Source organism: Cottoperca gobio, unplaced genomic scaffold (genome assembly GCF_900634415.1).
Source record: "Cottoperca gobio unplaced genomic scaffold, fCotGob3.1 fCotGob3_64arrow_ctg1, whole genome shotgun sequence".
Lineage (NCBI taxonomy): Eukaryota > Metazoa > Chordata > Actinopteri > Perciformes > Bovichtidae > Cottoperca > Cottoperca gobio.
Window position 1 is genome coordinate 780,018 of NW_021167060.1, and position 26,268 is coordinate 806,285.

General features: G+C 38.9%; 3 protein-coding genes across 5 annotated transcripts; 2 read left to right on the plus strand and 1 right to left on the minus strand.

Annotated features, from left to right (window-relative positions):
- Positions 1–4,518, plus strand: pet117 (PET117 cytochrome c oxidase chaperone). Of its 3 annotated transcripts, XR_003832038.1 has the most exons (4): positions 2–237; positions 3,334–3,488; positions 4,187–4,248; positions 4,377–4,451. XR_003832038.1 is itself a non-coding variant. In XM_029428302.1 (3 exons), the coding sequence occupies exons 1-2, from the start codon at positions 142–144 to the stop codon at positions 3,481–3,483; spliced, it is 246 nt and encodes an 81-aa protein (XP_029284162.1). In that variant the 5' UTR covers positions 1–141; the 3' UTR covers positions 3,484–3,488; positions 4,013–4,110. The 3 variants fall into 3 exon arrangements, 2 of the variants coding, with proteins under 2 accessions (XP_029284162.1, XP_029284161.1); XM_029428302.1 differs by lacking the exons at positions 4,187–4,248; positions 4,377–4,451 and adding an exon at positions 4,013–4,110 and having other exon boundaries at positions 1–237; XM_029428301.1 differs by lacking the exon at positions 4,187–4,248 and having other exon boundaries at positions 3–237; positions 4,427–4,518.
- On the plus strand, positions 3,350–17,134 carry kat14 (lysine acetyltransferase 14). Its single transcript, XM_029428298.1, has 11 exons — positions 3,350–3,488; positions 4,377–4,695; positions 7,551–7,672; positions 7,759–7,880; positions 8,471–8,643; positions 8,974–9,405; positions 9,496–10,085; positions 10,495–10,628; positions 11,364–11,539; positions 11,633–11,823; positions 16,271–17,134. Exons 2-11 carry the CDS (start codon positions 4,437–4,439, stop codon positions 16,442–16,444), a joined length of 2,373 nt encoding a protein of 790 aa, XP_029284158.1. The 5' UTR covers positions 3,350–3,488; positions 4,377–4,436; the 3' UTR covers positions 16,445–17,134.
- A 229-nt stretch (positions 17,135–17,363) lies between these two features.
- LOC115006193 (double zinc ribbon and ankyrin repeat-containing protein 1-like) lies at positions 17,364–26,266 on the minus strand. The gene is made up of 4 exons (XM_029428300.1): positions 26,150–26,266; positions 25,934–26,059; positions 18,047–18,121; positions 17,364–17,791 (listed from the first exon to the last, which is right to left on the minus strand). Exons 2-4 carry the CDS (start codon positions 25,987–25,989, stop codon positions 17,629–17,631), a joined length of 294 nt encoding a protein of 97 aa, XP_029284160.1. The 5' UTR covers positions 25,990–26,059; positions 26,150–26,266; the 3' UTR covers positions 17,364–17,628.
- Positions 26,267–26,268: the final 2 nt, after the last annotated feature.

Here is a 26,268-nt window from a genome sequence, read left to right on the forward strand (position 1 = left end):
TGCTGGTAAACGCCAGCGGAGGGTGCTGTTTGGATCTTAACGAAGAAGAAACATTAGCAGCAGTAGAAGAAGAAGCGTGAACGAGCTGAGTGGAGCCCAGAGCCAGATAGCAGCTGGTTACGTGAAGCTAAAGCTAACGTGATGTCTACAGTCTCTAAAGTGGTTCTGGGAGTTTCTGTGGTTCTGACTCTGAGCACCGTGGCTGCTGTTCACCTCAGCCAGACCTGGGATAGACAGGTAAACCGGTCTGAACCGAGCCGGACCAACAGTAGGGCTAACAGTTAGCTTAGCTGTGGAGGTTAACGGAGCGGTGAGGTCACGGGAAGTTAACGTTTACTGTGACTGTTTAATCATTAAAAATTAAAACCTGACGGTTTTTAACCGACAAACTGTAAACAGCTAACTGTAGCTACACCGCTAAAGATAAATACAGCTAACTGTAGCTACACCACTAAAGATAAATACAGCTAACTGTAGCTACACCACTAAAGATAAATACAGCTAACTGTAGCTCCTCCACTAAAGATAAATACAGCTAACTGTAGCTCCTCCACTAAAGATAAATACAGCTAACTGTAGCTCCTCCACTAAAGATAAATACAGCTAACTGTAGCTCCTCCGCTAAAGATAAATACAGCTAACTGTAGCTACACCGCTAAAGATAAATACAGCTAACTGTAGCTACACCACTAAAGATAAATACAGCTAACTGTAGCTACACCACTAAAGATAAATACAGCTAACTGTAGCTCCTCCACTAAAGATAAATACAGCTAACTGTAGCTCCTCCACTAAAGATAAATACAGCTAACTGTAGCTACACCACTAAAGATAAATACAGCTAACTGTAGCTACACCACTAAAGATAAATACAGCTAACTGTAGCTACACCACTAAAGATAAATACAGCTAACTGTAGCTACACCACTAAAGATAAATACAGCTAACTGTAGCTACACCACTAAAGATAAATACAGCTAAAAGCTAACTGTAGCTACACCACTAAAGATAAATACAGCTAAAAGCTAACTGTAGCTACACCGCTAAAGATAAATACAGCTAACTGTAGCTACACCGCTAAGCTAACAAATAGTAAATACATCCGGTAAAGTTTTTCAAAATAGAGGCTCAGAAAAATGTTTTCTAAGAAATCAAACGCTTTAGGTTTGTGTGACTTTCTTTGTGCTTTCAGAAGGAAGCTGTGTCACATAGTAGTAATAATAATAAACTAGTTATACAGCAACTTTCAAAACCAGAGTTAGAAGGTGCTTCACAAAATTCAACACAGACAAATACATACAGCCTTTCAGCTAACTGTAGCTCCTCCACTAAAGATAATAACAGCTAAAAGCTAACTGTAGCTACACCACTAAAGATAATAACAGCTAACTGTAGCTACACCACTAAAGATAATAACGGCTAACTGTAGCTACACCACTAAAGATAATAACAGCTAAAAGCTAACTGTAGCTCCTCCACTAAAGATAATAACAGCTAAAAGCTAACTGTAGCTACACCACTAAAGATAATAACAGCTAAAAGCTAACTGTAGCTCCTCCACTAAAGATAATAACAGCTAAAAGCTAACTGTAGCTCCTCCACTAAAGATAATAACAGCTAAAAGCTAACTGTAGCTAAACCACTAAAGATAATAACAGCTAAAAGCTAACTGTAGCTCCTCCACTAAAGATAATAACAGCTAAAAGCTAACTGTAGCTACACCACTAAAGATAATAACAGCTAAAAGCTAACTGTAGCTCCTCCACTAAAGATAATAACAGCTAAAAGCTAACTGTAGCTCCTCCACTAAAGATAAATACAGCTAACTGTAGCTACACCGCTAAAGATAAATACAGCTAACTGTAGCTACACCACTAAAGATAAATACAGCTAACTGTAGCTCCTCCACTAAAGATAAATACAGCTAACTGTAGCTCCTCCACTAAAGATAAATACAGCTAACTGTAGCTACACCGCTAAAGATAAATACAGCTAACTGTAGCTCCTCCACTAAAGATAAATACAGCTAACTGTAGCTCCTCCACTAAAGATAAATACAGCTAACTGTAGCTCCTCCACTAAAGATAAATACAGCTAACTGTAGCTACACCACTAAAGATAAATACAGCTAACTGTAGCTCCTCCACTAAAGATAAATACAGCTAACTGTAGCTACACCACTAAAGATAAATACAGCTAACTGTAGCTACACCACTAAAGATAAATACAGCTAAAAGCTAACTGTAGCTACACCGCTAAAGATAAATACAGCTAACTGTAGCTACACCGCTAAGCTAACAAATAGTAAATACATCCGGTAAAGTTTTTCAAAATAGAGGCTCAGAAAAATGTTTTCTAAGAAATCAAACGCTTTAGGTTTGTGTGACTTTCTTTGTGCTTTCAGAAGGAAGCTGTGTCACATAGTAGTAATAATAATAAACTAGTTCTACAGCAACTTTCAAAACCAGAGTTAGAAGGTGCTTCACAAAATTCAACACAGACAAATACATACAGCCTTTCAGCTAACTGTAGCTCCTCCACTAAAGATAATAACAGCTAAAAGCTAACTGTAGCTACACCACTAAAGATAATAACAGCTAACTGTAGCTACACCACTAAAGATAATAACAGCTAACTGTAGCTACACCACTAAAGATAATAACAGCTAAAAGCTAACTGTAGCTCCTACACTAAAGATAATAACAGCTAAAAGCTAACTGTAGCTACACCACTAAAGATAATAACAGCTAACTGTAGCTACACCACTAAAGATAATAACAGCTAACTGTAGCTACACCACTAAAGATAATAACAGCTAAAAGCTAACTGTAGCTCCTCCACTAAAGATAATAACAGCTAAAAGCTAACTGTAGCTACACCACTAAAGATAATAACAGCTAAAAGCTAACTGTAGCTCCTCCACTAAAGATAATAACAGCTAAAAGCTAACTGTAGCTCCTCCACTAAAGATAATAACAGCTAAAAGCTAACTGTAGCTACACCACTAAAGATAATAACAGCTAAAAGCTAACTGTAGCTACACCACTAAAGATAATAACAGCTAAAAGCTAACTGTAGCTCCTCCACTAAAGATATTAACAGCTAAAAGCTAACTGTAGCTACACCACTAAAGATAATAACAGCTAAAAGCTAACTGTAGCTCCTCCACTAAAGATAATAACAGCTCAGTCTGTGTCGAGCTAACAGCTAATAGAGGCGCCTAATAAAAACATCCGGTACACTATTTGAAAAGGATCAGGATGAATTGTTATAACTCACATCGCTGCTGCCGTCTTGTTACTTTAATGTATATTTGTGTGTTTTGTCCTCCAGCGTCTCCACGAGGGTGTAATCAGGGATCTGGAGCGGCTGGAGAGGAAGAGGGATAATCTGAGGCTGCTCGAGGAGCAGAGGACTCTGACCACACAGCTGGAAGAGGAGAGGCAACGCAGACAGACGGAGCTGCACCCACAGGAGCACTGAGACAGGTAAACACACCTGTTCACTCACACGGACTACAGGGCACGTTTTCCTCACCAAACGGCAAACGCAGCACTTCATGAGGTCGACATGTGAACACTGCAAAGCTCTTTCTTTTTTGTTGCATGCGCATCGATTGTGTTTAAAGTATTTGTGCCCAGCTACACTAATATTATTATTATTATTAATCTGTCAGTCGAGTCAGACTCCAGTTTCAGACTCTGATCCAACAGTTCCAATAACTGCAACGTTTAAAGTCCAGAACATTTATAATGAACAATAATTAATCTGCTTCACAACAGATTTGTTTATGATGCTTCTGTACTAACAGCAGCATAAATCACATTTATACAATAACAGAAAATGTAATTTGACTCCAACAATATTGTAGTAAATTACTACAAATCAAGATCAGATTATGTTTCTGTCTTCGCTCGTCGTCCTCACAGCAGCACACCCAGTACTAATCCCAAACCATTGCAGAGCCAGTTATTACAATTACGATTTCTTTTCTTTTCTTTTCTTTGTTTAGATGACATCAGAAAATATGACAACAGACATTCGAAGTCCTCAAAAGAAACTTCAAATGTTAAAGAAATGACATTTAATAAAGCTCTACCAGCATTTAAAGTCGTTGTGTTATCTTTGGTTTGTTTTATTTGATTTAATATTTAGTTGCGTCGTTGTGTTTTCTTTGTCCGATTAGAGCTTCATACTGACTCAGTCTGCAGCTCGGGCCTGAACCAGGAAGTGAGCTGACGTGTTTAAGTGCGTTCACACCGGACAAGAACCACATTTTTCGTGCTGCACAATTACATATAAAGTCAATGCAAAGATGCAAATTTGAAGAAAAGGCAGTCGAGTGAATTCCCTAAAAATGTATTTATTCTCTTCAGAGGATCTCGGGTTGAATATCTGCAGGACTCCCTGATCCTTTACTCTCCAGGTGTTCAGTGATGGACAGCAGCGGCGAGCAGCTGGGCGGAGGGGAGGACGAGGCAGCCTGTACGTCAGCCTCAGAGGGTCTGGAGGAGGGGGAGGTGGAGGGGGAGACTCTGCTGATCGTGGAGTCGGAGGACCAGGGGTCAGTGGATCTGTCACATGACCAGAGCGGAGACTCGCTGACCAGCGACGTGGGCGAGGAGGCCGACGGAGGCTGGGCCTGCGAGGACATGTCCTTCTACTGCGACCGCTGCCACAAGTGGCTCCCTGCAGGTGATTTACTATGATTTATATTTAATTATCTATATTTATATATATTAAAGTGACAAAATGAGACATTTATAGACGTCAGCTTGGACTTTATTAATCAATCATAAAATAATCGTTGCAGGCAGCCCCTATGTTATATTATGTTATATTATAGTAATTATGTTATATTATATCTAGTTATATTATGTATATTATGTTATATTATGTTATGTTATATTATGTTTATTATAGTATCATATGTTATATTATATTATGTTATATTATATATATTATGTTTATATTATATTATGTTATGTTATCATTATGTTATATTATATTAGTTATATATATTATGTTATATTAGTTATATTATGTTATATTATATAGAAGTATATTATATTATGTTATATTATATTATGTTATATTCTATTATATTATGTTAATTATCTTATTGTGATATTATGTTATATTATATTATATTATGTTATATTATGTTATATTATGTTATATTATGTTATATTATATTATATTATGTTATATTATGTTATGTTATGTTATATTATATTATGTTATGTTATATTATGTTATGTTATATTATGTTATATTATATTATGTTATGTTATATTATGTTATATTATATTATGTTATATTATGTTATGTTATATTATGTTATATTATATTATGTTATGTTATATTATATTATGTTATATTATGTTATATTATATTATGTTATATTATGTTATATTATATTATGTTATATTATATTATGTTATATTATGTTATGTTATATTATATTATATTATGTTATATTATGTTATATTATGTTATATTATGTTATATTATGTTATGTTATATTATATTATGTTATATTATATTGTGTTGTTATTATGTTATGTTATTATGTGATGTTATTATGTTATTATGTGATGTTATTATGTGATGTTATTATGTGATGTTATATTATGTTTATGTATATTATGTTATATTATATTATGTTATATTATGTTATATTATATTATATTATATTATGTTATATTATATTATGTTATATTATATTATATTATGTTATATTATATTATGTTATATTATGTTATATTATATTATGTTATATTATATTATGTTATATTACATTATGTTATATTATATTATATTATGTTATATTATATTATGTTATATTATATTATGTTATATTATATTATGTTATATTATGTTATATTATATTATGTTATATTATATTATGTTATATTATATTATGTTATATTATATTATATTATGTTATATTATGTTATATTATATTATGTTATATTATATTATGTTATGTTATATTATATTATGTTATATTATGTTATATTATATTATGTTATATTATATTATGTTATGTTATATTATATTATGTTATATTATGTTATATTATGTTATATTATGTTATATTATATTATGTTATATTATATTATGTTATATTATATTATGTTATATTATATTATGTTATATTATATTACGTTATATTATGTTATATTATGTTATATTATGTTATATTATGTTATATTATATTATATTATGTTATGTTATATTATATTATATTATGTTATATTATGTTATGTTATATTATGTTATATTATATTATATTATGTTATATTATGTTATATTATATTGTTATATTATATGGTTATATTATATTGTTATATTATATTGTTATATTATATGGTTATATTATATGGTTATATTATATTATGTTATATTATATGGTTATATTATATTATGTTATATTATGTTATATTATATTATGTTATATTATGTTATATTATGTTATATTATATTATATTATATTATGTTATGTTATATTATGTTATATTATATTATATTATGTTATATTATGTTATATTATGTTATATTATGTTATATTATGTTATATTATGTTATATTATGTTATGTTATATTATGTTATATTATGTTATATATATTGTTATGTTATATTATGTTATTATATATGTTATGTTATATTATGTTATATATATTGTTATGTTATGTTATATTATGTTATATTATGTTATATTATATTATGTTATGTTATATTATATTATGTTATATTATGTTATGTTATATTATATTACTGTTATATTATGTTATATTATATTATGTTATATTATGTTATATTATGTTATGTTATATTATATTATATTATGTTATGTTATATTATGTTATATATTATGTTATATTATGTTATGTTATATTATATTATATTATGTTATATATGTATATTATGTTATATTATGTTATATTATGTTATGTTATGTTATATTATGTTATGTTATATTATGTTATATTATATTATGTTATATTATATTATGTTATATTATGTTATATTATATTATGTTATATTATGTTATATTATGTTATATTAGTTGTTATATTATATTATGTTATATGTTATATTATATTATGTTATATTATGTTATATTATATTATGTTATATATATTAGTTATATTATGTTATATTATATTATGTTATATTATATTATGTTATGTATGTTATATTATATTATGTTATTATGTTATATTATGTTATTTATTATATTATGTTATATTATATTATGTTATATTATTATGTTATGTTATATTATGTTATGTTATGTTATGTTATGTTATATTATGTTATATTATGTTATGTTATGTTATATTATATTATATTATGTTATATTATGTTATATTATGTTATATTATGTTATATTATGTTATATTATATTATGTTATGTTATGTTATATTATGTTATGTTGGTATATTTTGGTAAATTTATTTTTATACTACATTTTGGTCTTTATTATCCTTTTGATAAAGTCGCAGCTGCTGTTAAATGTTTCTAACTGCGTTTGTGTCTCAGCTCAGCTCAGAGGAGAGCAGCCCAGCTACCTGAAAGGAGACAACTTCTTTAAATTCATCTGCTCCGACTGCTCCGAGGACGGCAAGGAGAGCTTTGAGAGGATGAGGCTCACCTGGCAGCAGGTATAGCGTTAAACACAGAGACACACCTCAGGGAGGGAAGCTGAACATCCATGATGGTGTTTAAAGAGTTTGTTTTGATCTGTCAGGTGGTGATGTTGGCCATGTACAACCTGTCTCTGGAGGGGACGGGCCGACAGGGTTACTTCAGGTGGAAAGAGGACATCTGCGCTTTCATTGGCCGACACTGGAACTTCCTGCTGGGAACAAGGTCACTGTCACTTTATTCATCCTGCTTTCTGTGTACTTACAGACTTGTTTGTTTGTAAAGCTGTAGGTCATGAACACTCTGAAAGGGTTTATAAGAACAGGTGATTCATCATCCATGAGTTTGGTCTGTTGTGATGCCGGCTGTGGAAATGTCTCGGGGGGGCAGTAAGCAGCCAGGGCTGTGCAATTAATCAATTATTAAATTGTTTCCCAGAACACAGAGTTCTTCCTACATTGAGCCTCTTCACTGATACATTTAACTTTTAAACAAAGTAAAAATCTTTTCTTTAAACGCACAGTGTTTCCAAAGCCGATGAATAATCGTGATCTCAATATTGACCAAATTAATCGTTCAGTAACACGATACTGTGGAGAGAAGTGCACGATTACTGGTCATTTAAAAACTGCGATGATTTCCTGTTGTCAATGAGAAAACGTCTTTCTGGGCCTCATGGCATCGTGTGACTGATAATTGTCTTCAAAGCCCGGCGCTCTTCCTTGGCCTTGAATTCAGCACTTCCTGTCTGAATTGGTGCAGAAGAAGATGAGTTTTCTGTTGCCTTGTTTGACCTGGTGACTGTTTAACTGCAGGAAGAAGACTTCGACGTGGTGGAGCACGGTGGCCGGCTGCCTGTCGGTCGGCAGTCCCACCTTCTTCCGCTCTGGAGCGCAAGAGTTCGGGGAGCCCGGCTGGTGGAAGCTCGTCCAGAACAGACCGCCGACTCTGCGGCCAGAGACAGACAAATCCACTCCCAAGACTAAAGGTAAACTCCACCTGCACGGACCCAGGGGATCAGAAGTTTCAGGTGACCCTGCTAAATGTTTTCATTCAACCGTTATTTATACTCAAACATTGAGGGGCGACTGCTTTACACCGACATCGAGTCAAACAACAAGGACATATACAAACAGATGCAATACTGTTATAAAATAATAAGAGCCATTAGTAAAATAAAATGCAATGGGATAATTGGACAGAAAATGTAAATTAAATAGTTATGTAAAACAATTAGAAATAGAAGGTGCAGTATTTTGTTCCAGCTGTTAAACATTTTAAGGAATGTGAATGACTGAGCTGATATTTTCACTTGCAGCCTCGAAGCCTGCCTTGGACCCGATCATCACGGTGGAGGGCCTGAGGAAGCGAGGAGCCCGAAACCCTGTGGAGAACGCCATCCAGCTGAAGGAGAAGCGCTGTCGCACACAAGAGGCCAAAGACATCCGCCGTGCTCAGAAGGAGGCGGTGGGCTACACCGACCGAAGCGCTTCCTCCACGCCGGTCAAACTGGGCGGAGGCCGCAGTGGTAGCGCCGGGCGTCGGCCCGATCTCGTCCTGGAGAAAGGAGAGGTCATTGATTTCTCCTCCCTCAGCTCCTCAGACCGAACACCACTCACCAGCCCATCACCATCGCCTTCACCTGATTTCTCCGCCCCGGGGACGCCAGCGTCTCATTCAGCAACACCCAGCCTGCTGTCAGAGGCGGATCTCATCCCCGACGCCATGCCTCCACAGGCGCTGTTCCATGGTGAGTTAATGTCCAGCTGGTGAGTAGTTGCGTTATTTTACCATGAAGTAAGAAATAATGTCATGCCCTCTCTGCTGCTTGCACCTCCAGACGATGAGGAGATGGAGACGGAGGGTATGATCGACCCAGGGATGGAGTACATCCCTCCTCCTCGCGCCAACCTTATCGCCCGCAAGAAGCTCAGGCCAGCACCACCACACATCAAATGTGAAGCAGAGAGCGAGGACGATGATGGCCGCGAGCATGAGGACGACTTTGGAGGGCCAGTGGGACGCCGGGAAGGTCCGTCTCTGTCTGGGTGTGTTGGTGCCGGAGGACCCGAGCGGAGGAGGATAACGCATCCTGAGAAAGCAGACGGAGCTGGCGATGTCTCCCAGACTCCTCTCTTCACCTTCCTCAGTCTTTATGAGGAGAGGATGCTGCTGCGGCGGATGAATGCCTGCCAACTGGCCTTGGCCGTCACCCCGCAGGCCAAACGCCTCCACAGGAAGCTGCTGGTCCGCCAGGCCAAGAGGCAGAGAGGGCTCCCCCTGCTAGACATTGACCGGGCGGTTAGTGCTACCCTCAGCCTGGTGGGAGGAATCTACGGCGCCCAGGGGACGGGGACACTTATGAGAGGTGGCCTCATGGGGAAATACTGCACCAACAGTCAGGAGCTACGTATTCTTGATCGCTTCCAGGTACCTTAACATTCACCCTGGTATTAGTCAGTCAAGTCCTTTTCACTGTCATCATATATCCCATTGGTTTATACGTACCTCCCTATGTTTTGTCATGTCCTAGCATCCTATTTCAGCAGGAATTAGTTAATATTAAGGAAGCAATATGAGCTCAAGACATTATTGCTGCTCCTGGAATCATTCATGATTGTAGTTGGTGCAGGCTCTTGATTCTTACGACAGAATCTAAGGAGACCACCAAATACCGAGGCAACAGTATAAAAGTTCAAATTAAATTTGTCTCATGGTAATATTTAGACAATTGTGGTTTCAGCCTCATAGTTGTAAACTGCTTGTGGATGCCGAAGCCTATTGAAGAACACTGAGTGAACCACTGATGTTGACTGTTTCTAAATGTGTTTGTGTGCAGACCAATCTTTCAGGCAGAAGGGGCATCCAGCAGAACTCGTTGTCCTTCTGTCATCGTCTGATGGGAGCAGAAGGCAGTTTGGACCTGAGCATCAAGAGTCCATACACCTCTCGCATCCTGAAACCGTACATCAGGTAATGTCCTCAAACCTTCTGTGAGGTAGAGAGAGTCCCAAACCCTTCCGTCTGGTAGAGAGTCCGTAAAGCTTCCACCAGGTAGAAAGTCCGTAAACCTTCCGTCTGGTAGAGAGTCCGTCAACCTTCCGCCAGGTAGAGAGTCCGTGGACCTTCCGCCAGGTAGAGAGTCTGTAAACCTTCCGTCTGGTAGAGAGTCCCAAACCCTTCCGTCTGGTAGAGAGTCCCAAACCCTTCCGTCTGGTAGAGAGTCCCAAACCCTTCCGTCTGGTAGAGAGTCCCAAACCCTTCCGTCTGGTAGAGAGTCCCAAACCCTTCCGTCTGGTAGAGAGTCCCAAACCCTTCCGTCTGGTAGAGAGTCCCAAACCCTTCCGTCTGGTAGAGAGTCCCAAACCCTTCCGTCTGGTAGAGAGTCCCAAACCCTTCCGCCAGGTGGAGAGTCCGGGAACTTTTTGTCTGGTGGAGAGTCCGGGAACTTTTTGTCTGGTGGAGAGTCCGGGAACCTTTTGTCTGGTAGAGAGTCCGGGAACCTTTTGTCTGGTAGAGAGTCCGGGAACCTTCCGCTGAGTAGAGAGTCCGGAAACCATCCGTCTGGTAGAGAGTATGGAAACCTTCCGTTTGATAGAGAAGGTTTCATGTTTTTGACCTCTGACCTGCTTGCGTCAATGCGATCTCATTAGTAGTAGTGATCGTAGTAGGTTGTACAATAGTAGCACTTTTCTGTTTGTTTTTCAGGCGGGATTATGAAAGCCGTCCAGTGAAGCTAAGGTTGTTGGCAGAGATCAGAGCTTACCATCACAAGAAGGAGCCTGAGTGGGTCCCTGAACCCAATGCCCCCATTGACTACTGCTACGTCCGCCCGAACCACATCCCGTCTGTGAACGCCATGTGTAACGACAGCTTCTGGCCAGGTAGCACAGAAACACATCCTTTTACTAACCTAGAACCACCCGACCGTGAATCGGTCTCTCCAAACCTATTGTTTGATCGGTCTCCTCCTCCAGGTGTGGACCTGTCAGAGTGCCTGCAGTACCCTGACTTCAGCGTGGTCGTCCTATATAAGAAGGTCGTCATCGGTTTTGGTTTCATGGTGCCTGACGTGAAGTACAACGAGGCCTACATTTCCTTCCTCCTGGTCCATCCAGAGTGGAGGAGAGCCGGCATCGCCACCTTCATGATCTACCATCTTATCCAGGTGAGTGTTCGTCCATCTGTCGGCCATTTCAAGGCAAATGCCAACATGGAAGCTAAAAATACTGTTTTCGGAAAACCGAGTGTTATTTTTCCAACAACAGGGAAGGCACATTTCATTGTATCTCTAAAACATAGAGATAGCCCTGCTCTTTAAATTCCAGCATCGGCCATTGAAAAACGCATATCGGTCTCACAATGTGTTTCAGACGTTGTTTGTGTTTCAGGTGTATTGTTTGTGTTTCAGGTGTATTGTTTGTGTTTCAGACGTGTTGTTCGTGTGTTACAGATGTGTTGTTTGTGTTTCAGACGTGTTGTTTGTGTTTCAGACGTGCTGTTTGTGTGTTTCAGACGTGCTGTTTGTGTGTTACAGATGTGTTGTTTGTGTTTCAGACGTGTTGTTTGTGTTTCAGACGTGCTGTTTGTGTGTTACAGATGTGTTGTTTGTGTTTCAGACGTAATGTTTGTGTTTCAGACGTGATGTTTATGTGTTTCAGACGTGTTTGTGTTTCAGACGTGATGTTTATGTGTTTCAGACATGTTGTTTGTGTTTCAGACGTAATGTTTGTGTTTCAGACGTGATGTTTATGTGTTTCAGATGTGTTGTTTATGTGTTTCAGATGTGTTGTTTGTGTTTCAGACGTGTTTGTGTTTCAGACGTGTTGTTTGTGTGTTTCAGACGTGTTGTTTGTGTTTCAGACATGTTGTTTGTGTGTTTCAGACGTGTTGTTTGTGTTTCAGACGTGTTGTTTGTGTTTCAGATGTGTTGTTTGTGTGTTTCAGACGTGTTGTTTGTGTGTTTCAGATGTGATGTTTGTGTTTCAGATGTGGTGTTTGTTTCAGACGTGATGTTTGTTTCAGACGTGATGTTTGTTTCAGATGTGTTTGTGTGTTTCAGACTTTTTGTTTGTGTGTTTCAGACGTGATGTTTATGTGTTTCAGACGTGTTGTTTGTGTTTGTGTGTTTCAGACGTGTTGTTTGTGTGTTTCAGATGTGATGTTTGTGTTTCAGATGTGGTGTTTGTGTTTCAGACGTGATGTTTGTTTCAGATGTGATGTTTTTGTGTTTCAGACGTGTTGTTTGTGTTTCAGACGTGTTGTTTGTGTTTCAGACGTGTTGTGTGTTTCAGACGTGTTGTTTGTGTGTTTCAGACGTGTTGTTTCTGTGTTTCAGACGTGTTGTATGTGTTTCAGACGTGTTTTATGTGTGTTTCAGACGTGTTGTTTGTGTTTCAGATGTGTTGTTTGTGTGTTTCAGACGTGTTGTTTGTGTTTCAGATGTGTTGTTTGTGTGTTTCAGACGTGTTGTTTGTGTTTCAGACGTGTTGTGTGTTTCAGACGTGTTGTTTGTGTGTTTCAGACGTGTTGTGTGTTTCAGACGTGTTGTTTGTGTGTTTCAGACGTGTTGTTTCTGTGTTTCAGACGTGTTGTATGTGTTTCAGACGTGTTTTATGTGTGTTTCAGACGTGTTGTTTGTGTTTCAGATGTGTTGTTTGTGTGTTTCAGACGTGTTGTTTGTGTTTCAGATGTGTTGTTTGTGTGTTTCAGACGTGTTGTTTGTGTTTCAGACGTGTTGTTTGTGTTTCAGATGTGTTGTTTGTGTGTTTCAGACGTGTTGTTTGTGTTTCAGATGTGTTTGTGTGTTTCAGACGTGTTGTTTGTGTTTCAGACGTGTTGTTTGTGTGTTTCAGATGTGATGTTTGTGTTTCAGATGTGGTGTTTGTGTTTCAGACGTGATGTTTGTTTCAGACGTGATGTTTGTTTCAGATGTGATGTTTTTGTGTTTCAGACGTGTTGTTTGTGTTTCAGACGTTGTTTGTGTTTCAGACGTGTTGTGTGTTTCAGACGTGTTGTATGTGTGTTTCAGATGTGTTGTTTGTGTTTCAGATGTGATGTTTATGTGTTTCAGACGTGTTTGTGTTTCAGACGTGGTGTTTGTGTTTCAGACGTGGTGTTTGTGTTTCAGACGTGGTGTTTGTGTTTCAGACGTGTTGTTGGTGTGTTTCAGACGTGATGTTTATGTGTATCAGACGTGGTGTTTGTGTGTATCAGACGTGGTGTTTGTGTTTCAGACGTGGTGTTTGTGTTTCAGACGTGATGTTTGTGTTTCAGATGTGATGTTTATGTGTTTCAGACGTGATGTTTGAGTTTCAGACGTGATGTTTGTGTTTCAGACGTGATGTTTGTGTTTCAGATGTGATGTTTGTGTTTCAGACGTGATGTTTGTGTTTCAGATGTGATGTTTATGTGTTTCAGACGTGTTGTTTGTGTTTCAGACGTGATGTTTATGTGTTTCAGACGTGTTGTTTGTGTTTCAGACGTGTTGTTTGTGTTTCAGACATGATGTTTATGTGTTTCAGACGTGATGTTTGTGTTTCAGACGTGATGTTTGTGTTTCAGACGTGTTGTTTGTGTTTCAGACGTGTTTGTGTTTCAGACGTGTTTGTGTGTTTCAGACGTGTTGTTTCTGTGTTTCAGACGTGTTGTATGTGTTTCAGACGTGTTGTATGTGTGTTTCAGATGTGATGTTTGTGTTTCAGATGTGGTGTTTGTTTCAGATGTGGTGTTTGTTTCAGACGTGATGTTTATTTCAGATGTGTTTGTGTGTTTCAGACTTTTTGTTTGTGTGTTTCAGACGTGATGTTTGTGTTTCAGACGTGTTTGTGTTTCAGACGTGTTGTATGTGTTTCAGACGTGTTGTATGTGTGTTTCAGATGTGATGTTTGTGTTTCAGATGTGGTGTTTGTTTCAGACGTGATGTTTGTTTCAGACGTGATGTTTGTTTCAGACGTGATGTTTGTTTCAGATGTGTTTGTGTGTTTCAGACCTTTTGTTTGTGTGTTTCAGACGTGATGTTTATGTGTTTCAGACGTGTTGTTTGTGTTTCAGACGTGTTTGTGTTTCAGACGTGATGTTTGTGTTTCAGACGTGATGTTTGTGTTTCAGACGTGATGTTTATGTGTTTCAGACGTGATGTTTGTGTTTCAGACGTGTTGTTTGTGTTTCATATGTGTTGTTTGTGTTTCAGACGTGTTTGTGTGTTTCAGACGTGTTGTTTCTGTGTTTCAGACATGTTGTTTCTGTGTTTCAGACGTGTTGGATGTGTTTCAGACGTGTTGTATGTGTGTTTCAGATGTGATGTTTGTGTTTCAGATGTGGTGTTTGTTTCAGACGTGTTTGTGTGTTTCAGACTTTTTGTTTGTGTTTCAGACGTGTTGTTTGTGTGTTTCAGACGTGATGTTTATGTGTTTCAGACATGTTGTTTGTGTGTTTCAGACGTGTTGTTTGTGTTTCAGACGTGGTGTTTGTGTTTCAGACGTGATGTTTATGTGTATCAGACATGATGTTTATGTGTTTCAGACGTGTTGTTTGTGTTTCAGACGTGATGTTTATGTGTTTCAGACGTGTTGTTTGTGTTTCAGACGTGATGTTTATGTGTTTCAGACGTGTTGTTTGTGTTTCAGACGTGATGTTTATGTGTTTCAGACGTGTTTGTGTGTTTCAGACGTGTTATTTGTTTGTTTCAGATGTGATGTTTGTGTTTCAGACGTGTTTGTGTGTTTCAGACGTGTTATTTGTGTGTTTCAGATGTGATGTTTGTGTTTCAGACGTGATGTTTGTGTGTTTCAGACGTGATGTTTGTGTGTTTCAGACGTGATGTTTGTGTGTTTCAGACGTGTTGTTTGTGTGTTTCAGACGTGATGTTTGTGTGTTTCAGACGTGATGTTTGTGTGTTTCAGAAGTGATGTTTGTGTGTTTCAGACGTGTTGTTTGTGTGTTTCAGACGTGTTATTTGTGTGTTTCAGATGTGATGTTTGTGTTTCAGATGTGTTGTTTGTGTGTTTCAGACGTGTTGTTTGTGTGTTTCAGACGTGTTGTTTGTGTGTTTCAGACGTGATGTTTATGTGTTTCAGACGTGTTTGTGTGTTTCAGATGTGTTGTTTGTGTGTTTCAGATGTGTTGTTTGTGTGTTTCAGATGTGATGTTTGTGTTTCAGACGTGTTGTTTGTGTGTTTCAGATGTGATGTTTGTGTTTCAGATGTGATGTTTGTGTTTCAGACGTGTTGTTTGTGTGTTTCAGACGTGTTGTTTATGTGTTTCAGACGTGTTATTTGTGTTTCAGACGTGTTATTTGTGTGTTTCAGATGTGATGTTTGTGTTTCAGACGTGTTCGTGTGTTTCAGACGTGTTTGTGTGTTTCAGACGTGTTATTTGTGTGTTTCAGATGTGGTGTTTGTGTTTCAGATGTGATGTTTGTGTTTCAGACGTGTTTGTGTGTTTCAGACGTGTTATTTGTGTGTTTCAGATGTGATGTTTGTCTTTCAGATGTGATGTTTGTGTGTTTCAGACGTGTTATTTGTGTGTTTCAGATGTGATGTTTGTGTTTCAGACATGTTTGTGTTTCAGATGTGATGTTTGTGTGTTTCAGACGTGTTATTCGTGTGTTTCAGACGTGTATGGGGAAAGACGTGACGCTGCACGTGTCGGCCAGTAATCCTGCGATGCTGCTGTATCAGAAGTTTGGTTTCAAAGCGGAGGAGTACATCCTGGACTTTTATGATAAATACTATCCTGTGGACAGCACCGAGTGCCGGCACTCCTTCTTCCTCAGACTCAGACGCTAAGACTCAGACTCTGGTGTTACTGTCAGTACTGGACAACAACCGGTCTGCAGCTCAAAGACACCTGGACAGTAGCTGCTGAAGGGGGGGGCAGGTCACAGACCACAGTCTGAGAGGGAACATTTTGGATCAAGAAAAAACGTTTCTTTTGGAGCGTTTCCTTTTCTCCTACTCCAATTTCTCTTCAATTCCACGCCATGATGTGTTTATCTGTGCAATGTACAGCTGAGGCTGCACTAATATTCTTAGTATTTTAATATTAGTAGTTAGACCGTTTCAGACTTTCGTGATCCAAACATGTCCAATAACTGCAGCGTCTAAAGTCCAGATTTGTTGGTGTTTAGCCTCAAAAACGATGGAGCGGATGCTTTGGAGCGGGAACAGTTGGTGCACTCGTGCCCGGCGGCACAAACTGCAAATCCAGCTGAACTGTTTTTTGGGCTTCATGTGACATTTGGTGTTTTCAGAAGAAACTTTGTGACATTAACTCAGAAACCTGGACTGTGATGTTGCTCTTCATAGCAGAATAATAAACATCATATCGGGACTTGAACGTTATAATAAAGTCTCCGTGATGTTTTCAGAGTCGCTCACTTCTCCAGTTTCATTCACTTCGTTTTGTTTATGTTCAATTTTTCTTTTGAATGTTTCAGAGCCATTAAACCAAAATGATTTTAATTGAAACGTCAGAAACCTGCTTCTGTTTCCTTCATTCAGCTTCAGCAGGCTGCAGTTTGTCCAGCAGGGGGCGCTGAGGGACAGGGCAGCAGGTGTGTTGACCTCTACAGGTAAAGGAACAAACAGGAGGTTTTACATGAAACAGATGAATCAGAAACTGAGACAAAATGTTTGTTTTTGTTTTGTAATTTATTTTGTAAATAGGCACCGAAATCAGACTTTGGTCAACAAATAATGTTTAAGAAGTTTTTATTAAAGTATCTCAAATAAAATAATCTAATAATCGTTAAATTATTTTTCATGTAAAGTATTTTTGCATTTCTCTGTTTCATATCAAAGTGACAGAACATTAACGACATTAAAGACATCAGGGACTTTATGCACAGAACCATTAATGAAAGTTTTCTCTAATCTCAAACTAAATGCATCCAGTGAAACTAAACATCCACAAAACATTTTTACATTTAGCTGCAGTTGGTACAAAGTTATTACAACATCTGGACGCTCAGTCAGAGAACTTGCAGGTTCAGCTTGTGTTTTCCCAGTTTTCCCAGTAAGTCCCGTCCGGTCCGAGCAGCGAGCAGAGACACCGTGTCGTTACAGCCGGAGTTCACCGCCACGTCGTACGCCGTCTGACCGCCAGCGTTCCTCCGCCGCACACCGGCCTTACAGCTGGAAGCAGAACAACAACGGGAGGTTTTCATTTAAACTAAATCTGTCAGCAAACGTGAGGAAACCATGTGACTTCACATCTGATCAATTACAGATCAAGAAATATCTTCTTCAGCGAGATAAACATTTATAACCTGTTGAGTGTTATAACAACACATTTCTACTTCTCTCTTTGCTGAGTGAAAAGGTCACATGGTGGAGATGCATGGTTTTCATTGGACGGCTGTGGATGCACGTGTGTGTTTTGTATCTTACCTGAGCAGGACTTGAGCAGACTGCAGACCTGCAGGTCCCAGAGCTGCAGCTTCATGCAGAGCCGTGTTCTTCATCCTGAGGACATGAACACGTGAAATGTTGTGACTCTTTACTATCCCAGCAACATTACTCCATTTGTTTTTATGAACATTTAAAACAATTAAACGTTTGTTATTCACTTTGTATGAAATCTGACTGGGACATAACTCTTTAAATGAATATGTATCTTTCTGTTCCTGCAGTGTGTCGTCATGATAAAACAGAAACAGAAGTTTGTCGTTATAACGAGAACTTTTTGTCATTTTTACAAATTATGATCTTCACGTTATAAGATTTTTTTTAATTAAACATCAGCCTAGAAAAGCAGAACAAGCTCAAACAAAGCCCTGTTGTGTCGTGCTGAGTTCAAACCAAAGTACATCTTGCCTCAGGGTGCTCTGGTTCACTACAGAACCCAAAATAATCACAACAAAGGATCAACAGGAAGCAGAAATAACTCAGGATGCAGATCTATATAAAGTCTGAGCTCCTGCTGTCAGGTCTGCAAGACGACAAGCGAACAACTCTTAAAATGCTTGTTTTCTGAATGGAGTTTGGTAGATCAGCGCTAAGCTAACTGTAGCTGATGAAGCATAAACACGTTTCTACACACACATCTACACACATATCTACACACATCTACACACACCTATCTACACACATCTACACACAACTACACACATCTACACAGACCTATCTACACACATCTACACACGTCTACACACATATCTACACACACCTATCTACACACATCTACACACACATGTCTACACACATATCTACACACACCTATCTACACACATCTACACACAACTACACCCATATCTACACACACCTATCTACACACACACATCTACAAACATGTCTACACACACCTATCTACACACACCTATCTACACACACCTATCTACACACATCTACAAACATGTCTACACACACCTATCTACACACACCTATCTACACACATGTCTACACACATATCTACACACATATCTACACACACATATCTACACATCTACACACACATATCTACACACACCTACACACATAACTACACACACAACTACACACATATCTACGCAGACCTATCTACACACACCTATCTACACACACATCTACACACACACATCTACAAACATGTCTATACACACAACTACACACGTCTACACACATATCTACACACATCTACACACACACATCTACACACACAACTACACACATGTCTACACACACATATCTACACACATCTACACACACACACATCTACACACTGATATCTACACACACATCTACACAAACATCTACACATATCTACACACACAACTACACACATATCTACACACTGATATCTACACACACATCTACACACACACATGTCTACACACACATGTCTACACACACATATCTACACACATCTACACACACATCTACACAAACATCTACACACATATCTACACACACAACTACACACATGTCTACACACACATATCTACACACATCTACACACACACATCTACACACTGATATCTACATACACATCTACACACACACATCTACACACACATACACATCTACACACATATCTACACACTGATATCTACACACACGTCTACACACATGTCTACACACACATATCTACACACACACATATCTACACACACATCTACACACATGTCTACACACACATGTCTACACACATGTCTACACACACGTCTACACACACATATCTATACACATCTACACACATCTACACACACACATCTACACACATATCTACACACAGATATCTACACACACACCTACACACATGTCTACACACACATCTACACACATGTCTAAACACATATCCACACACATCTACACACACCTATCTACACACACATGTCTACACACATATCTACACACATATCTACACACATGTCTACACACATCTACACACCTATCTACACACACATATCTACACACATATCTACACACACCTATCTACACACATCTGCACACACCTATCTACACACATCTACACACAACTACACACATATCTACACAGACCTATCTACACACATCTACACACACCTATCTACACACACACATCTACAAACATGTCTACACACATCTACACACACATATCTACACACATATCTACACACACCTATCTACACACATCTGCACACACCTATCTACACACATCTACACACAACTACACACATATCTACACAGACCTATCTACACACATCTACACACACCTATCTACACACACACATCTACAAACATGTCTACACACATCTACACACACCTATCTACACACATCTACACACACACATCTACACACATATCTACACACAGATATCTACACACACACCTACACACATGTCTACACACATATCCACACACATGTCTAAACACGTATCCACACACATCTACACACACCTATCTACACACACATGTCTACACACATATCTACACACACACATCTACAAACATGTCTACACACATCTACACACACCTATCTACACACATCTACACACACACATCTACAAACATGTCTACACACATCTACACACACCTATCTACACACATCTACACACACACACACACACATCTACAAACACGTCTACACACATATCTACACACATCTACACACACACATCTACACACACAACTACACACATGTCTACACACACATATCTACACACATCTACACACACACACATCTACACACTGATATCTACACACACATCTACACAAACATCTACACATATCTACACACACAACTACACACATATCTACACACTGATATCTACACACACATCTACACACACATGTCTACACACACATGTCTACACACACATATCTACACACATCTACACACACATCTACACAAACATCTACACACATATCTACACACACAACTACACACATGTCTACACACACATATCTACACACATCTACACACACACATCTACACACTGATATCTACATACACATCTACACACACACATCTACACACACATACACATCTACACACATATCTACACACTGATATCTACACACACGTCTACACACATGTCTACACACACATATCTACACACACACATATCTACACACACACCTACACACATGTCTACACACACATGTCTACACACATGTCTACACACACGTCTACACACACATATCTATACACATCTACACACTGATATCTACACACATCTACAACACACACATCTACACACAGATATCTACACACACACCTACACACACGTCTACACACACATCTACACACATGTCTAAACACATCCACACAAATGTCTAAACACATATCCACACACATCTACACACACCTATCTACACACACATGTCTACACACATATCTACACACATATCTACACACATGTCTACACACATCTACACACCTATCTACACACATCTACACACACATATCTACACACATATCTACACACACCTATCTACACAGACCTATCTACACACACCTATCTACACACATCTACACACAACTACACACATATCTACACACATATCTACACACAGATATCTACACACACACCTACACACATGTCTACACACACATCTACACACATGTCTAAACACATATCCACACACATGTCTAAACACATATCCACACACATCTACACACACCTATCTACACACACATGTCTACACACATATCTACACACACACATCTACAAACATGTCTACACACATCTACACACACCTATCTACACACATCTACACACACACATCTACAAACATGTCTACACACATCTACACACACCTATCTACACACACATGTCTACACACATATCTACACACATATCTACACACATGTCTACACACATCTACACACCTATCTACACACATCTACACACACATATCTACACACATATCTACACACACCTATCTACACACATCTGCACACACCTATCTACACACATCTACACACAACTACACACATATCTACACAGACCTATCTACACAGACCTATCTACACACACCTATCTACACACATCTACACACAACTACACACATATCTACACACATATCTACACACAGATATCTACACACACACCTACACACATGTCTACACACACATCTACACACATGTCTAAACACATATCCACACACATGTCTAAACACATATCCACACACATCTACACACACCTATCTACACACACATGTCTACACACATATCTACACACACACATCTACAAACATGTCTACACACATCTACACACACCTATCTACACACATCTACACACACACATCTACAAACATGTCTACACACATCTACACACACCTATCTACACACATCTACACACACACACACACATCTACAAACATGTCTACACACATCTACACACACCTATCTACACATATCTACACACATATCTACACACATCTACACACACCTATCTACACACATCTACACACATCTACACACATGTCTACACACATATCTACACACACATATCTACAAACATGTCTACACACATCTACACACACCTATCTACACACACACATCTACAAACATGTCTACACACATCTACACACACCTATCTACACATTTCTACACCCATATCTACACACACCTATCTACACACATCTACACACACATCTACACACATGTCTACACACATATCTACACACACATATCTACAAACATGTCTACACACATCTACACACACCTATCTACACACATCTACACACAACTACACACATATCTACACACACCTATCTACACACACACATCTACAAACATGTCTACACACACAACTACACACATGTCTACACACACATATCTACACACATCTACACACACACATCTACACACACACACCTACACACATATCTACACACTGATATCTACACACACGTCTACACACATGTCTACACACATATCTACACACACACATCTACACGCACATCTACACACATGTCTACACACACATCTACACACACGTCTACACACACGTCTACACACACGTCTACACACACATATCTACACACTGATATCTACACACATCTACACACACCTATCTACACACATCTACACACACATCTACACACATGTCTACACACATATCTACACACACATATCTACACACACCTATCTACACACATCTACACACACATATCTACACACACCTATCTACACACATCTACACACCTATCTACACACACATCTACACACACACATCTACACACACATCTACACACATGTATAGACACACATATCTACACACACACATCTACACACTGATATCTACACACACATCTACACACACACATGTCTACACACACATCTACACACATCTACACACACATGTCTACACACATCTACACAAACATCTACACACATATCTACACACACAACTACACACATGTCTACACACACATATCTACACACATCTACACACACATATCTACACACTGATATCTACACACACGTCTACACACATCTCTACACACACATATCTACACACACACATCTACACACACATCTACACACATGTCTACACACACATCTACACACATCTACACACACATGTCTACACACATCTACACAAACATCTACACACATATCTACACACACAACTACACACACGTCTACACACACATATCTACACACTGATATCTACACACATCTACACACACCTATCTACACACATCTACACACACATCTACACACATGTCTACACACATGTCTACACACATATCTACACACACATATCTACACACACCTATCTACACACATCTACACACACATATCTACACACACCTATCTACACACATCTACACACACCTATCTACACACATATATAGACACACATATCTACACACACACATCTACACACTGATATCTACACACACATCTACACACACACATGTCTACACACACATCTACACACATCTACACACACATGTCTACACACATCTACACAAACATCTACACACATATCTACACACACAACTACACACATGTCTACACACACATATCTACACACATCTACACACACATATCTACACACTGATATCTACACACACGTCTACACACATGTCTACACACACATATCTACACACACACATCTACACACACGTCTACACACATGTCTACACACACATATCTACACACACACATCTACACACACATCTACACACGTCTACACACACATCTACACACATCTACACACACATGTCTACACACACATCTACACAAACATCTACACACATATCTACACACACAACTACACACATGTCTACACACACATATCTACACACATCTACACATACATATCTACACACTGATATCTACACACACGTCTACACACATGTCTACACACACATATCTACACACACACATCTACACACACATCTACACACATGTCTACACACACGTCTACACACATGTCTACACACACATCTACACACACATCTACACACACACGTCTACACACACATCTACACACATGTCTACACACACATCTACACACACGTCTACACACATGTCTACACACACATCTACACACACATATCTACACACATCTACACACTGATATCTACACACATCTACACACACACACATCTACACACAGATATCTACACACACACCTACACACATGTCTACACACACATCTACACACATATCTACACACTTGTCTACATACACGTCTACATACACATCTACACACATGTCTGCACACACGTCTACACACACACGTCTACACACACACGTCTGCACACACGTCTACACACACATCTACACACATATCTACATACACACGTCTACACATACGTCTACACACACATCTACACACACATCTACACACACACGTCTACACACACATCTACACTTGTCTACATACACGTCTACACACACATCTACACACATATCTACACACATGTCTACACACACACGTCTGCACACACGTCTACACACACATCTACACACATGTCTACACACACGTCTACACACACATCTACACACACACATCTACACACTGATATCTACACACACATCTACACACATATCTACACACTTGTCTACATACACGTCTACATACACGTCTACACACACGTCTACACACGTCTACACATACGTCTACACACACATCTACACACATGTCTACACACACGTCTACACACACATCTACACACACACGTCTACACACACATCTACACTTGTCTACATACACGTCTACACACACATCTACACACATATCTACACACACGTCTACACACACATCTACACACATATCTACACACATGTCTACACACACATCCACACACACATCTACACACATGTCTACACACACGTCTACACACTTGTCTACACACACATCTACACACATGTCTACACACACATCCACACACACATCTACACACATGTCTACACACACGTCTACACACACGTCTACACACACATCTACACACATATCTACACACCACGTCTACACACACATCTACACACACACGTCTACACACACATCTACACTTGTCTACATACACGTCTACACACACATCTACACACATATCTACACACACGTCTACACACACATCTACACACATATCTACACACATGTCTACACACACATCTACACACACATCTACACACATGTCTACACACACGTCTACACACACATCTACACACATGTCTACACACACGTCTACACCACATCTACACACACAAGTCTACACACACATCTACACTGTCTACATACACGTCTACACACACATCTACACACACGTCTACACACACGTCTACACACACATCTACACACACGTCTACACACACGTCTACACACGTAGACACATCTGATAAGTTTGTCGTCTCACCGTCCGGACTGCTGGTCCACGTCGGCGCCTCGCTGAGTAAACAGGAAGTATGTCATGGTGACCGTGCACCACGGCAACCGCCAGAGCGTGTCGGCCGTCACTGCCGCAACAGGCGGGGTCCGCCCCCTGGTGGTTAACGAGGAAACAACGGACCAATCAGTGTAAACTACGTCAGGTGACCAGAGGAGGCTGCCGATTGGCTGCCGAGGCTCGTACCTGATCCAGGAGCTGCTGGACGACGCCGATCTGACCTCCACCAGGACCCAGCTCCTTCAGCAGCTGCACGTCCTGCACCTGTAACCACGAGAACCAATCAGAGAGCAGTTTGCTTCTTC

Bases quoted from the DNA above. Each gene is read 5' to 3' on its own strand.
- pet117 (XM_029428302.1), top strand. From the start codon at position 142: ATGTCTACAGTCTCTAAAGTGGTTCTGGGAGTTTCTGTGGTTCTGACT. The intron at 238-3,333 runs GTAAACCGGTCT...TTTGTCCTCCAG, and splicing joins GCCAGACCTGGGATAGACAG to CGTCTCCACGAGGGTGTAAT.
- kat14 (XM_029428298.1), top strand. From the start codon at position 4,437: ATGGACAGCAGCGGCGAGCAGCTGGGCGGAGGGGAGGACGAGGCAGCC. The intron at 4,696-7,550 runs GTGATTTACTAT...TTTGTGTCTCAG, and splicing joins CCACAAGTGGCTCCCTGCAG to CTCAGCTCAGAGGAGAGCAG. The intron at 7,673-7,758 runs GTATAGCGTTAA...TTGATCTGTCAG, and splicing joins TGAGGCTCACCTGGCAGCAG to GTGGTGATGTTGGCCATGTA.
- LOC115006193 (XM_029428300.1), bottom strand. From the start codon at position 25,989: ATGACATACTTCCTGTTTACTCAGCGAGGCGCCGACGTGGACCAGCAG. The intron at 18,122-25,933 runs GTGAGACGACAA...TCATGTCCTCAG, and splicing joins GTGGACCAGCAGTCCGGACG to GATGAAGAACACGGCTCTGC. The intron at 17,792-18,046 runs GTAAGATACAAA...TTCTGCTTCCAG, and splicing joins TCTGCTCAAGTCCTGCTCAG to CTGTAAGGCCGGTGTGCGGC.